Source organism: Mixophyes fleayi, chromosome 4 (assembly GCF_038048845.1).
Source record: "Mixophyes fleayi isolate aMixFle1 chromosome 4, aMixFle1.hap1, whole genome shotgun sequence".
Lineage (NCBI taxonomy): Eukaryota > Metazoa > Chordata > Amphibia > Anura > Limnodynastidae > Mixophyes > Mixophyes fleayi.
The window spans coordinates 23479230-23495654 of record NC_134405.1 but is presented as its reverse complement, the minus strand read 5'-3'; the positions used below and the strand labels follow the sequence as shown (position 1 = coordinate 23495654).

General features: G+C 42.0%; 1 protein-coding gene across 1 annotated transcript in view; it reads left to right on the top strand.

The window, feature by feature from the left end:
- Positions 1-3536: 3536 nt before the first annotated feature.
- The window catches only part of LOC142150573 (extracellular calcium-sensing receptor-like), a 34308-nt gene continuing 21419 nt past the window's right edge, over positions 3537-16425 (top strand). The window contains exons 1-4 of the mRNA XM_075205772.1: positions 3537-3930; positions 6333-6387; positions 12605-12896; positions 14920-15750. Of these exons, the coding sequence (XP_075061873.1) occupies positions 3537-3930; positions 6333-6387; positions 12605-12896; positions 14920-15750 (1572 nt within the window). The remainder of the gene's footprint in view (positions 3931-6332; positions 6388-12604; positions 12897-14919; positions 15751-16425) is intronic.

The window sequence follows — 16425 nt, the reverse complement described above, 5'->3', positions numbered from 1 at the left end:
AAGTTCCACCAGATTGGTCAGCCATACCTAGTCCTCTGGTTATTCACCCACTAATGCCTTATTTCTAGATGTCTTCAGTAAGGCTGCTGCTGAGAAATTTCCTCCTCAACGGATTTTGGATAATGTGATAGATTTAATTCCTGGGAAGACAATTCCTCATGGCATGATCTACCTTCTATCTCTGCCCAGGCTTTGTCTGACTACATCTCGGAAAATCTCAAATGTGGCTTAATTCGCAAGTATTTCTCTCCAGTAGGAGCTGTTTTTTTCTTTATTTAAAAGAAGGACAGTTCTATGAGACCCTGTATAGATTATTGTCAACTAAATGCTATTTCTATTAAAAAATCACTAACCCTTGCTGTTTAGCTCCAAATTCTGATTACATTCGTGGGGCTGAGCTCTTTACAAATCTAGAACTTAATGGAGCTTGAATCCATGACGTGGATGAGTGATGGTCACTAGGAATAACTTGACATGCCATGTGGTCTTGGTAATATCCTGGCAATCCTCCAGGGGTTTGTAATCAAGATTTTTAGAGACCTGTTCTACCACTCTCTGGTCATATAAATAGATGATAGTTTGACTTTTTCTAAGCACTTGAATTCCCACCGTAACCAACGAGGTCCCCACACAACTCTGGTTCAATCATCTTAATGTAAATTAGAAAAATGTCTCTTTGAGCAAAAGAAAGTCCTATTTCTTGGATACTGTGAAGATGCGGGGTCCCCCAGATCACTCAGACTTGGTATTAGATGAAAAAAGAATGATGATTTATTCTGCAGAACAGAATAAAACACAGCACAGCACTCTTGGCAGAAGCAGGTCTAACAAGTGAAAAAATGAGTACAAATAAATTCAGTGTGACGTGTTTCACAGCGAATTTCTGGTAGAGCATTACCATTACCTCTTGGACAAAATCAGCCATTCACTCTCTCAGCTCTCAAGTTAGCTACCTTTATCAACTTCATAATCCCACCGTGGGAACTGCCTATCTAGGGAGCTGCAAAAGGTCTTGATTGGTGAGCATCTCACACTATTCAGCCTCTCTTACCTCCCCCAGGTGTCTTCCCTGAGGTGACCCCTGCTGGGTTCAGCTCCCGGCTATATGACAGAGGTCACTAGTGGTCAATAGGGAGAAAACAGAAGGGATGATAGTACCATAATTCACTCAACTCCTGAGTGTTTCCTGTGGAGGTGGAATTTAACCCCTGAAGTGCTTTTTCAAGGAGATGTTACATTTTCATCACTGGTACTTCCTGAGAACAAAGGGGGTAAAAAGTACAGTTCTGGTGTGGATTAAATAAGGAATTTTAACTCTGGTTTCATACACCATTCCCATTTCATTGCAGATACCTTGTATCAGGCCAGGTTCTTCAAATAGATCTGGAGAAAGTGGCATCAGTCCTCAATTGACCTCAACCTTCTGGTTTCAAGGCAATTCAGCAATTTGTGGGATTTGCTAATTATTGCCATCAGTTAATTGGGGATTTCTCTACAGTAATAGCACCCATTACTGCTCTTAATCGTAAGGGAGCTTCTCACTAGATCTGGGTACCAGAATCAACTTCCGCTTGTCAAATTGTAAAAAAAATATTTTTCTTATGCACTTGTCATTTTGCATCTAGACCTCAACCAGCCATTTTACCTTGAAGTACATACCTCCGCTGCAGTCTTGTCCCAGAATGATTCCACTGAAAGGTTTCACCCCTGTGAGTTTTTCTCTAAGAAGTTCGTGCCAACTGAAATTAATTCCTGAATTGGTGATAAGTATTCACCAACCATAAGAATATAGTCTACCTTCAGAAAGCCCATTGTGTCAACCCACAACAGGCAAGGTGTTAACACTTTAACTCACTCTTAACCTAAAGAACAAATACCAAGAATCAAATAGCTAATGCCCATTATCATTGTTTTGATATCTTGGATCTTCAGATCCAAAACCAATCCTGGAACTTTTACCAGTATCTCTCATAAAACTCCACCAGCTGGTCGCTCCTTCTTAAACACAAAATTTCAACCTAAGGTGCTTTGCTGGGACCATGGTTCAAAGCTAGCTGGACAATCTCCAGGTATTACTGGTGGCCCACAGGATGTCCAACAATATGTCCAGACTTGTACTAAAATTCCCTTGTGGTATCCCTTAGGCCTTCTCCTTTCCAAAATGTCTTATGTTGTTCCACTGAAAGGATTACCCTCTGCATCAAACCTGGCCACTCTCTTTATATAAGAGATATTTTGTCTCTATGTCTGTCCCCAGGAATACATGTCAGTGATCAATTAATTTCTCAGTTTTCCATGTTTTTTGTGAGGAATTACATATTAAACTTACCTTCTCCTCTGGCTATCATGCCCAAACGAATGGGTAGACAAAAATGGTGGACCAAGATCTTGAGCTCTTCTTGAGAATATAAACTTCTGATAATCATGATAATTGGAGTTATTTACTTGCCAGGGCTGAATTTTCCCACAACAACCATCTTCACAATTCCTCTGGCTCCACTCCATTCTTCATTGTCTTCACCACCTACCCTGAGTTACCTGAATTTTCTTCCCTAAAGAACGCTAATGCTCCTACTGTGGAGCCTCTGGTCCTTGATTTTTCTCGCATTTGATCCCAAACCAAAGAAAGACTTTGCTTTGCTACAAAAGAGCCGATGGCATAATGCAGCAACTGGTACCAGTACTGTCAGTAGGAGAAGTCACTGGTGCTAAATAAATTATATGAAGTGCCTGTCTGTCTCCCTCCTATCGAGACTTCAATTTTTAGTTGGATAAAATGGCAATGATTCCGAGGAAAGATCCTGGGTTTGACTAATTACGTGTATACCCTTAAGAGGAAGGGTACTGTAGGACGCTGTCCCCCACTCTCTCCCCTCACATGGGACAGGCACCTTCTGAGCCATTGGTGTGTGGCCAATTGCCTAACAATGGGATGCAACTTACGGTTCACAGGTGATCTGCAGTATAGGAAGCATTCTGTTGTTAGGCAACATGATGTAAATTTTTTAAAAAAACTATTGGCAGTCAGTGGGATATCATGAAAAAACAGCCAGTATTTAACTTATGTGCAAAATTATAAACTAATTTACACCCCTTGCATTGCAACATGGTTTTGTCCAGAAAACTAAGTAAGGAAATTTACTCAAATTCTTGCCTAAGTTCCTTGATGAATCAGGCTCCCAACTCTTCATGTAAGGAGGAGGATTAAGAGGGAATTTTCTGATGAATGTTGTGATTTATCCAAACAAAATGAAACTAGCTAACATTCATACACCAACATCAATGACAAGACAAGGCTCAGACTATGGGCTAGATTTACTAAGCTACGGGTTTGAAAAAGTGGGGATGTTGCCTATAGCAACCAATCAGATTCTAGCTGTCATTTTGTAGAAGGTACTAAATAAATGAAAGCTAGAATGTGATTGGTTGCTATAGGCAACATCCCCACTTTTTCAAGCACGCAGCTTAGTAAATCTAGCCCTATGTCTTTTTACTAGCAGGATCCTGCTACTGCTGGTACTATTATACACACTAGAATGATCATTCCAAAACAGAGTAACCAACGCGGTTGTGCATCTTCTTCAAATTCACATGCACCACCTTGTCGCTTAGAGTGTACATCTGTTACTGACACCTCTAAAACCGACAACTCAGTGCCTGAGGCTAACACTGAGGTTGAAGAACAACTTGGACATTCACAGAATCCTGACGAGAGTCTAAGGAGGGTATCTATGATTGCTACATGTGAGTCTAAGGTTTCAGATTCAGACATTGTAATAATTGAGCAGCCTCCTTTGAAAAATCCTCAACCATTTGGAAATGTGAGGATGGTTAGTGGTAGTAGTAGCAGTATTAGTGTTAATGATGATTTACCCATAGAAATTAAGGAACCTATTATGGAAGTTGCAAAGGTGCGAGAGGATGAGGGGGGTAATTGTGGATCTGAAAATGAATGTGTTGTACATGGGCCAGATTAAGAGGAAGATGATGATGATTGTGTTGAAGTAAGGCAGCCACCAGTGTTACCACCAACAGATGCCCATGAAAAGTGCATTATCACACCAGGGCATAAGATGAAAAAAAACATATCTTTTTAGAATTTTTTTTATCCAAACCCAGACAACATTTGTCAAGGCATCTGTAGCATTTCTTAGTCGAAAAAAAATAGAGGTAGGGACAGGTTGTAGGGGTAGGTTGAACTTCTAGGAACCTCTTCCCTGTTACGACATTCGCAGCGAACTCATTCAAGTCGTGTTTCCAAATGTGGCAAATTGTGTATAGTAGCAAGTAGCCCAGCATCATATCAGCTGGGTATAGATAGAAACTTGCAATCCTCACCGGTGTCAACACCTTCATCATCGTAATCCTCAATATTAGTACGTACTAGTTCACCATTCAACTATTAAATTCCAAATAATTCCCCTAAGGCCATTCATGATTCCCAAGAAACATCCTTGCACACTACAGCTGCTGGTGCTGCTGCTGGTGCTGCTGCTGCTGCTGTGGGGGAGAGATCTATACAGAAGGGGAGCTAGATGAGCAAGTATTTTACACAATTGTCTGTGAAGCAAGTATTTGCAAGATGAAACAAGTATGACAGTCAGCCTCCTGTTTCACAGCAATATATTAGAATTGGATCAATGCAACAGGTTTTAGATGATGTGTACGCGCTATAAAATGTTGGTTCCATTTCTCCAGAACATGAATTCCTCAGTTGTATTGTGCGGTTAAGCAAAAAGTCATTCAGTTCCTAAAAAATGCCATTGTACAGAGAGTCTACTTAAATACGGATATTTGGACAAGTGGTCATGGTCAAAACAAAGACTATATGACAGTGACAGCTCACTGGGTAGGTGTATTGCCATCAGCAGCAACAGTAGCGCTGGTAGCTTCCCCATCATCCACCTCATCCTTTCTGCATAGTAGACCTAGCACTCACTGTCAGGTCATTCACAGGTAAGCCACTCTGTGCATCGCTGGTTTCACAAAGAAACATACTGGTGTTAATCTTTTGGAAAAATTCAGGAATGTGATAACAAATTGGCTCACTCTGCTAAGACTGTCCTCAGAATTCCTCACTGCCGATAACGGAGCCAACATTGTGTATGCATTATGACTTGATGAATTTCAGCACGTACCATACTTTGCACACAAAATAAACTTGGTGGTGCAGAATTTCTTAAAAAAATGAGAGGTCAGTGCAGGAGATGCTGTTTGTGGCCCATAAAAGCTTTGTGCCAAGATTCTGAAACCCTTTGAAATTGTTACAAATGAAGTGAGCTCAGACACTGACAGCCTGATTCAAGTCATACGGTTAATAAACTACTGGAAAAGCAACTGGAGAAGCTGAATGGGAGATATAAGTTAATAAATCGGCAAAGTATGTTGGCCTTGTGGATCAAGTTCTTTATTCACTTTGCCAGGACCAGAGGGTTTGCAGCATCTTAACATTGGATCAGTACATTTTGGGAACCATGCTTGATCCTAGGTTTAAGTCATAAGTCATCTCTTTCTATCAGAATGACCCAAATCTTCACAGATGTAAACAACTTCTTGTGAGCAATCTGTTGGCTTGAGTTGCACGTGACACGTTCCCTGCTTCAGCTTCTTTAAAGGCCACTGCCAGAAAAAAACTTTCCTTTTCTGATAGTCACACTGATTTTGAGTCAACAACACAGAAGCACACCATTGTGAAAATTTATGAAATCTGGTCAGGCTTAAAACGATAGACCAAATGTACTACTGATACCTCTAGCGTGTCTCAATTTAATACACCCTGTCTTAGTAGAGTGATGGAGGATTACTTTAATGATAAAGTAGAACTTAGCAACTTAGTCAGTCCCTTTAAATTCTGGCAGTGAAGAAAGGAAATTTGGAGCCCCTTGTACAAACTAGCTATGGTGTACTTAAGCTGCTCACCCTCCAGTGTGTATGCGGAAAGAGTGGTTAGTGCAGCCAGGAACGTTGTGAGTGATCGTTTGAGAAGGGTACTTCCAAAAATATAGAAAAACTGGTGTTCATCAAAATGATTGATTATGAAGCAGATCAGAGAGAATAGAGCTATCATAAAAGTAATCCCCTTCTTATTCCTTGGCTCCCCTCTGAAACAATTATACAATTGAGAAAATGCAGTGTTTCATATGTCCTTACTAATTTGATTTGACAGTTTCAGTCTTTAAAACTCTAGTGAGTGGATCCCATATTTAAATTTCTTCTAAAACATTACTCTCTCTGATTATGACTTCATCTACATCACACTCCTATAATATTTGGAAGTATTTTATCTGGGACTTCAATTGCTGTTTGCAGTCCTGGATAATCTGTTTCTACAGATCAAGTTTGTAGACCGATCTTGGTCTATGATGTTGTCAATGAAGAATACTTCCTGTGAGAATTTAAGTTCTCATTCCACAAGTCACCTTGTTATTTGATAAATGTAGTTTCTTCACTGCGGAAGCAATACACTTCTTACAACGTTGATAAAACAAAGATGTTGTTTGGAGCCATGCATTCCATTTTACAAGCTATCTTTACCATAATTATATAGTTATATACTTGCAAATATTTTTACGAGTGACGAGTCCCCTTGTATCCAAATGTCCAGGAAAATGATCTTCTTTTCTTCTGGTCCAAAGACCCCCTTTTGTACAATTACAAAAGGAGGTCTTTGGACCAGAAGATAAGAAGATAATTTTCCTGCACTTTTGAACACAATTTTTTTGGGACATTTTCCTGGATCCTTTGGAATATAATTTATTTGGACATGGATTACAAGCATATTTGGATTGCAAGTGTCTAGAAACAGAAGAAGACAACTGTTGGTTAGTATTTGTTTTTCTTATTTTTAATAAATATATGTGGTTATAAAGAGGGTGTTGTATTTTATTTAAGGGGTTTTATTATTTTTATTGCAATACTTTGGTGTACTACATGTGTCAGCAGGTAAGGCTGACAGGGCATGGTGGCACTTGTGGTTCTCAAAGTGCCACCATGCCCTGACTGCCATGGGTATGCTGGTGCTTGTAGTTCTACAACCATTAATAAACACTGGCAGCGCTAGGGTTAATAGTGTTTATAGGGGGGGACCTTCTCGCTTTTCTTTTGTGAATTTTACGTTATACAGGCGGTGGGTGTCGCGGCTGTATAGCCGCAGGACCCGCTTGCATTGCTTCCTTAATGTCAGCAATGTGAGTATTGCCATTTTAAGTGCCGACAATCACACTGCTGGGATCTGCTTGTGTTGACTTTTCTGGCATGGCTGACAGTAATGTGATGTGTAAGTTTTTCTGTAAGTCGCTATTTCAACCATGCCGCCAATGTCGGTGTCACGATCTGCCCTCAGCTTATGCATTACATGCTGCTTTGCATGGCAGCTCCTGCCTTTTTGTCCTATTATTGTATTGTATTGGCAGTACCTCCACTCACCAGAGGTGCTGCTATTGTGTGCATTAGGGGTTAACCTTCCTGTTCACCAATCATTCTATGCACCTGGGTGTGGTCCATTTAAACCTGTTTCCCCAGCTCACATGGCTGGTTATTGTTGTCCCATCCTGTGATGTCCTTTCCTGTTGTCCAATCCTGATGTAATTTCCTGTTGTCCTTACCTGATTGTTTCTGGACATTCATGCTACTTTCTGCATCAGCTGGAACCTGGTATTTTTCACTGCTCCTTATTACCTGTTGTTAATACCTACCCTCTGCTACCCTGCATTACCGTTTACCTGGTTGTTTCTGGACATTTTATGCTACTTTCTGCATCAGCTGGAACCTGGTATTTATCACTACTCCTTATTACCTGTTGTTAATACCTCTCTGCAAATAAACACAGAGTGTTTTCACCAAATTCGTGACTCCTAGCTGTACTTCTGTCTGAGATCCGTGACAGTATAACCAGCCCAAAAAAACAGCTTTGGAGCCAGGTGAAAGTTTTGTTTTATTCTGGGACCTTTTTTGCTGCAATCAAGTTTTCATTTGTCTTTTGCAACATGTCTGTTTTACCAATCATGGAATTAACACTGCTACAAACCTTACAAATGGACATTATATTGCTACGCTCCCAGCTGGCTAAATTTTCCACTTTGCTTTTGGACCCACTTAGGAGACTATCAGAGACTGTTTCACTGAAATCTAATACTGTTGATTTGACCCAGCCAACTCTGTCTGCTGCTGAATCCGTGCCGCCAACACCTTGCAATAATACCATGTCAAATTTGCATTTAACTAACAACTGCAGTTTAACTAATGCCCGGTTCACAAGTGGGCCACGCCCCCATCTGACCGAAGAGGAGCGACAGCGCAGAATAACCAACAAACTGTGTCTCTACTGTGCCAGCAATGCACATTTCGTGCAGGACTGTCCTGTCCGTAGACCACGTCAGCTTACTGAACCATCTCCTGTTGTTTCCTCTCGGCACTCCAAATCTGTTTATGCTCCAGCATTCCTGTTCTCTGCGAAGAGACCCAATCTGCCAGCTCCAGCCGCCTGTCCTGAGGCACCCACTCCCTCTGTCTCCTGTGCCGAGGTGCCAGCCTCTGTCTCCTGTGCCGAGGTGCCAGCCTCTGTCTCCTGTGCTGAGGTGCCAGCCTCTGTCTCCTGTGCCGAGGTGCCAGCCTCTGTCTCCTGTGCCGAGGTGCCAGCCTCTGTCTCCTGCCACTGTGTCCGGTTCCGAGCCTCCTGCCACTGTGTCCGGTTCCGAGCCTCCTGCCACTGTGTCCGGTTCCGAGCCTCCTGCCACTGTGTCCAGTTCCGAGCCTCCTGCCACTGTGTCCAGTTCCGAGCCTCCTGCCACTGTGTCCAGTTCCGAGCCTCCTGCCACTGTGTCCAGTTCCGAGTCTCCTGCCACTCTGTCCAGTTCCGAGTCTCCTGCCACTGTGTCCAGTTCCGAGTCTCCTGCCACTGTCCAGTTCCGAGTCTCCTGCCACTGTGTCCAGTTCCGAGTCTCCTGTCTGCTGTCTGCCCTCAGGCTTCTCAAAGTGCTGTCTGCCCTCAGGCTTCTCAAAGTGCTGTCTGCCCTCAGGCTTCTCAAAGTGCTGTCTGCCCTCAGGCTTCTCAAAGTGCTGTCTGCCCTCAGGCTTCTCAAAGTGCTGGCAAGTCTGCCGCCCAGTCCGGGCCTGCTCCCAAGTCTGCCGCCCAGTCCGGGCCTGCTCTCAAGTCTGCCGCCCAGTCCGGGCCTGCTCTCAAGTCTGCCGCCCAGTCCGGGCCTGCTCTCAAGTCTGCCGCCCAGTGCGGGCCTGCTCCCAAGTCTGCCGCCCAGTCCGGGCCTGCTCCCAAGTCTGCCGCCCAGTCCGGGCCTGCTCCCAAGCCTGCCGCCCAGTCCGGGCCTGCTCCCAAGCCTGCCGCCCAGTCCGGGCCTGCTCCCAAGCCTGCCGCCCAGTCCGGGCCTGCTCCCAAGTCTGCCGCCCAGTCCGGGCCTGCTCCCAAGTCTGCCGCCCAGTCCGGGCCTGCTCCCAAGTCTGCCGCCCAGTCCGTTCCTGCTCCCAAGTCTGCCGCCCAGTCCGGGCCTGCTCCCAAGTCTGCCGCCCAGTCCGGGCCTGCTCCCAAGTCTGCCGCCCAGTCCGGGCCTGCTGCCAAGCCTGCCGCCCAGTCCGGGTCTCCTGTTGGGCCTGCTGCCAAGTCGTCTGCCAAGTCCGAGCCATCTGTTACCGAGGATGCCAAGTCTGAACTGTCACCTTTCTTTGAGGGGCATCCTTTCCAACTTAATGCCCTTCTGAGGTTATTTGCTTCAAAGATCCCCTCCACACCAAGCCTTGTTAGTAGCCCTAAGAGACAGGTGTTATTTCTAATATCCCATTTTAGGGGAGAGGCATTAGATTGGGCAAACCCATTTATTGAGACGGATCACCCCATTTTATCGGACTTTCAATCCTTTATTGAGGCAGTTTTCAACAGGTTCGTAACTGTCCCTGCTATACCATCTTGCGGGGCCTCTGCAATATCACCAGTACCACCCATCTCAACTGGCCAAGAGATACCTTTGTGCTCCACTCAGTTGGCTCAGGCCCCAATTCCGAGAAAGTCCCGTAAGAGAGGAGGACGTAAGAGGAGAGGAGGTTCTGCAGTTCTTGAACTGGCAACTGGCATGGTCTCCTTTGCCTTTCCGCCCTTGGACGAGGACTTTTCTGCCGGGCCCCCAATTCTGGACTATGATTCCGATGAATTCAGACATTTCTGGTAATTAGGCGTCTGGAATCCGCCCTTAAGGGAGGGGGAACTGTCACGATCTGCCCTCAGCTTATGCATTACATGCTGCTTTGCATGGCAGCTCCTGCCTTTTTGTCCTATTATTGTATTGTATTGGCAGTACCTCCACTCACCAGAGGTGATGCTATTGTGTGCATTAGGGGTTAACCTTCCTGTTCACCAATCATTCTATGCACCTGGGTGTGGTCCATTTAAACCTGTTTCCCCCAGCTCACATGGCTGGTTATTGTTGTCCCATCCTGTGATGTCCTTTCCTGTTGTCCAATCCTGATGTAATTTCCTGTTGTCCTTTCCTGATTGTTTCTGGACATTCATGCTACTTTCTGCATCAGCTGGAACCTGGTATTTTTCACTGCTCCTTATTACCTGTTGTTAATACCTACCCTCTGCTACCCTGCATTACCGTTTACCTGGTTGTTTCTGGACATTTTATGCTACTTTCTGCATCAGCTGGAACCTGGTATTTATCACTACTCCTTATTACCTGTTGTTAATACCTCTCTGCAAATAAACACAGAGTGTTTTCACCAAATTCGTGACTCCTAGCTGTACTTCTGTTTGAGATCCGTGACAGTCGGTTTTGGCGTTTTAGTGTCGATGTCAATGATGTCGGCATTACCGTTACTGGAATTATGTCGATCACCTTTATAGAGATTGCCATTTCTTTCTTTTTTCTTAGTCAATGAGCACAAGGAAAGAACTGGGTTAATAAAAGGAGAATCTGCAAATCTTTACCAAGTCATTAGAAACTGGTTTGAGGATTTTCAATTAGAAAATCATTAGCATCCAGGTATCATAGAATATAGTATTCCCTAATAAAGATTACAGGTCTCAATGCTCACACACCAGATTATCTCATTATGTCATTAAATATAATTGTGCGTAACCCCTTCAGCACTTACTTAAGTGATATAACAGTGGTCTATGTATAGAAATGTTTGTCTACGTTAGTCATCTCCATCTTCACTATTCCTCCTAGCACTGAAACATGTAATTATCATCTTTCGTTCACAGGAATGTTAAATGCCAGAGCGGATAGAACTCTTCTATATAAAAAGCAGTTTGATGTAGAAGAATCATTTGAATGATGTCTATGAGCTGAGTGTAATGCATAGATCACACATAGCACTGTTACTGCACGTTCCTAAATCTATTTATATATACAGCACAACCTTCTACAGGCATGACTTCATCTCTTTGTCTTTTCACCCATTGTCTCAGTCACATTCCAGACTATTGCTTCATTGAGTGATCGAATGTGAAATAAATATTTGCTGCAGAGTCACAGTGTCTGATGATTCACAATATGTTATTGTCCTTCATGAGACTTTTCTCTAAGAAAGTGTCATTAGAAACTTTCTACAAAGCACCTGTATTTTCAAGACACATGGATACATGAATTATGATTGCAATTTATTATATTTTGTATTTCATTCCAGGACTCGTGGTCCATATATTGTACATTCATGACCTGTAAGACGTTGAAAAATTCCCGGAAAGTTTATAAAAGATGATGTGGCATCTACTCATGATTTATGTCCTACATTTATCCGATTGTACTGAACATGGCTGCAGATTGACAAGCACTGATCTCACCGGCATGTCACTAAACGGGGACTTACTAATCGGGGTGGTAGCTCCTGTCCATGTGAACAAAATATACCCGAATGTAAGCTACAGAGAGCACCCTGGACCAGTTATCTGTAAAACGTGAGACTTGCTATATTGTTAATTGGAGAAAAATTAGATCAATTTCACTCTGCAGTGATGAAGCAGCACAATGACTGGAAATACTAGCATAATGTCTATATCATACAACCGGAATATGAACAAAAGACTGTGAGATGTTTTAACTAATCAGTTCCATAGACTAACAAAATTACTAGTTCAGTTTAGTGAATTATTTGTGATACTGGTCCAATACTTTTTCATTCTGTTTTTTGTGAATCACCCAAAGAATTTTAAGAATATATTTTAAGGGTAACAACATAGTCATATTGTGAATCACTTTTAAAAAGAGAAAAATGATATTGTTCTGGGGCAAGCTTTATGACAATTGAGTGTTCTAGTTGTCTGTTCCAAAAAATAATACACATACCTCTATCTCTACTGGAGATGTAAGGGTGTCTTAACTTCCTGAGCCCTGTTATCTATTAATCTCAGATGTCTGGTAATCCCTATTGTATGGATTGAATGATATGTAATTAGTCTTAGCGGTCATTCACAGATTCATTGCTTGAATGGTCTCAGAGTACATAGCCCGATTGTAAGTAGATGACAGGGTTGAATAATATTATATTACATGAACCCTATCTCATATCTATGATCAAAAGAATCTACTCAAAATGTGCTACTGATAAACTGATATTTAATCACATTATCTTCTCCCCTTCTGACAATCAGATTCAGGTTTGAAAACTACCAGCGGATCCAGGCAGTACATTTTGCAGTTCAGGAAATAAACAAGGACTATGATTTTCTGCCAAACCTCACCTTAGGATTCCAGGTGGTTGACTCATGCATGGTCCTGCAGAGGGCGCTGTCAGGGACGCTGCAACTGCTGAGTGAACATGGGCAGCCTCTGCCTAATTATCGCTGTAAAAGAGATGTCCACTTGGCAGCAGTAATTGGCCATTCTATGTCTACGTACACCATGCTGATGGCTCACATTCTGGGGCTTTACCACTTTCCACAAGTAAGTTACCCAGTGCCCTTCGCACTGAACTGACAATTATTAGATTGAGTTGAGGAGACACTCAAAAGGGTGCAATATGAAGAGAAACCAAAGCTTAATAACATTTATTCTATATGTATCAAATAATGCACTATTTATAAAAAAGTAGTTCCATAAATAAAAAATGAACACTTAAAAAAAGATGCATTCTCAAGAGGTATTAAAATGTGGAATAATACACTTGTAAATATTTCTGCCAAAAGCATTGTCCTCGGGACCTTGTAAGCTGAGTAGGTCCAATTTTACCCATTGAAAGCATATGCACTACTTCAAAGTTGTAGACTCTGAAATAGAGAAATTTAAAGCTTAATCGAATGAGCGCATCACCCTGCAAGGAAAATCTGCTATTCAGTTCAATCCTATATCATGTTATTTTCCTAACAAGTTCTGCATCGAATGCTGCAATTTCCAGAACATCTATTACGTTTTTTTACACTCTCACTGAGAACAAAGCTAAAAAGAGGAGTAACTTCGCTTCTGGACAAACCACGTCACAATGCCAGGGGTGAAATTTAGTTTATTATTTACATGTAAGGAAAATACTGGCTGTTTTTTCATGCAGCACACAAATACCTGACAGCTTTTTTTTTTTTACACAGAAATTTAAAGTTGATATAGAACATGCCCTACGCCAAATAAAAACCTGTCCCCACACGTATCTCCCACTCCAAAGCAACATGGTTTTGCCCAGGTGCAAAGTAACTCCTTTCTTATGTTCTACTCTATTTAATGATTCAGACCCTCTGAGTTTCAAGAGGAAAGCAAAAAAGGATCAAACTTGAACTCTGGCGAAGCAATATTGTACTGGAGTAGGGCTAATATGCACTATCTGAAATAGGTATCCTTCTCTCCAACATTATTTTCGTTACTGCCGGCTATTGTCCTCTGTTATCATTTTAGGATCTGGTTGTCTTCTTGCAGTATCCACCAATAGGCTTAGTGACGAGAGGTATAATGAACATAGGAAAAGCCCTCTCATATTAAATCCTTTATCTCATGCATTTTTTGTTTGTCTGGTTACCTGCTGAAAATTTTACAAAATACAAGCAGTGAATGTTTTAGTATTCACAATTAGTGTAAATATAAAAGCTACCTGTAAATAGCCCTAATTCACCATGCAGTAATGGCCAGGAAAGTCAGTGGATATTCATCTATCATTAACTAATTTTCCTCTGTTTATTCTGACTGCAATTAAAATTTTGTTGATTAACTCTAAGAAGAAAACATGATTGCATGTGGGGGAGGAGGTACACCAGATCCCCCTCTCTCATGGATCATGGCATAATAGTGTACTATATTCACACATTGTGGCTTTAAAATTGGGTTAGTAAGTAACTCTATTTCCCCCTGAATTAGGACACTATGTGTTTAATTTTAAACCCTCATCATCATCATCACCATTTATTTATATAGCGCCACTAATTCTGCAGCGCTGTACAGAGAACTCATTCAGATCAGTCCCTGCACCATTGTGGCTTACAGTCTAAAGTCCCAAGCACACACACACACACAGACTAGGGTCAATTTGTTAGCAGCCAATTAACCTACCAGTATGTTTTTGGAGTGTGGGAGGAAACCGGAGCACCCGGAGGAAACCCACACAAATACGGGCAGCACATACAAACTCCTCACAGATAAGGCCATGGCTGGGAATTGAACTCATGACCCCAGTGCTGTAAGGCAGAAGTGCTAACCACTTAGCCACCGCTTAAGTACACTGGACCCCCAAAGCTTTGATCCAGATCTTCTCATGGCATAGGAATTATCGTTCAGTCCAAAAAAATGTTTATTCCACTATATGTAGGCAACGGATGCTTAAATGTTGCTTTTCATTAAGTTTTAGCATTAATTTCTTATTGTGTCCTTGATTTAGCTGCCAGAGGAATAAAATTAATGAATCTTCTTTATATATGTGTGAATGTTTAATTTCCAGGTCCACATTTCTAAATCCCTCATACAATCATGATCTTGTATTTTGCCACAGATTAGCCACTTTTCCACAAGCTCTCTTCTCAGCAATCGTATACAGTTCCGCTCATTCTTTAGAACAGTTCCTAGTGATGCTTTCCAGTCTCAGGGCCTGGCTCAGCTGGTATTGCATTTTGGATGGACCTGGATTGGTCTAGTGGCCCTTGATAATGATTATGGACAACAAGGTATCCAAGTGATCAAGAGAGACATTTTAAAAGCCGGAGCTTGTGTTGCCTTCACAGAGAATATTATTATTAGCCGGCAAGATCGAAACGCCCCACACATTGTTCGGGTCATTAAAGAATCATCAGCCACGGCAGTGGTCATCTTTTCTACTGATATAGACTTAGTCCTTGTTCTTGATGAGATGCTGAGACAAAATGTCACAGGAAAGTTATGGATTGCCAGTGAAGCTTGGGCCACCTCTCCCTTCTTATCAGTAGACAAGTATTCCAGACTTCTCCTTGGAACAATTGGTTTTGCCCTCCACAGTGAAAGCATGCCAGGCTTTGGAGATTTCCTCAACAGGATCCACCCATCCATGTCTGTGGGAGGAGAATGGATAAAAATATTCTGGGAGGAAGTTTTTAGCTGTAAGTTCCAGGAGAAGAAAAACCTCACAGCTTCTGTGCAACCACTAATTCAAGAATGTACTGGTGCAGAAAGTCTAGAAGGCCTCCAGAACAGTTATAATGACATATCTGGTTTGAGGGTAACATATAACATCTACACAGCAGTTCGTGTTGTAGCAAAAGCTTTGCAAGATTTGCGCAACTGCAGGACAGGAGATGGGCCATCTACCAATGGAACATGTCCTGATATCATGAACTTCCATCCCTGGCAGGTGAGAAGATCCAGAAAGACACACAAAAACATAAAAGTAATTTAAGCATGCCGTGACATAGATATCCTCACCAACAAAGCAAAATACAAATGGTAGTGATGTTATTCCCCATTACAAATTGAGAAACTAAGCCGATAAAAATAGCACATTGACGTCAATGTATCTGCTCTTCTACTTGTTTAGAGGCCAATATGGTGTCTATAAGGCACCTTTGTGAAGGAAGCACAGATACAGCATTAAAGCTGTTTCTTCTTCTATGATGTCACGCACATGAGTTAGTCCTTTATGACTATGTCCATTGCGGAGTGAGCACATTTTAGCTCCTTCTGAAGAAATAGCTGGACAGGGGCATTATATGATTATTGCAGTTGATACTGTAAAATTATCCAAAAATTTAATTTGTTTTGTGGAATGGGATTTTCTAATAAACTTCAAGAGAGAATGTACATTTTTGTTGACATTTCCACTCCCAAAACTCGCAATCTCCATAGCCTTATTATGGTCATTAAAAAATTCTATCCTGCGAGAGTGATCTAGTTCTTGCACTTCGGTGATGTCACATTTATTTTCATCATGGGACCATATAGCATGATTTATAGGAGGACATTTCTATATTCACATAAATCAAAGTAATTTAATAATTAAAAAGTGTATTTAACTGGAGCTCAAGGAGGC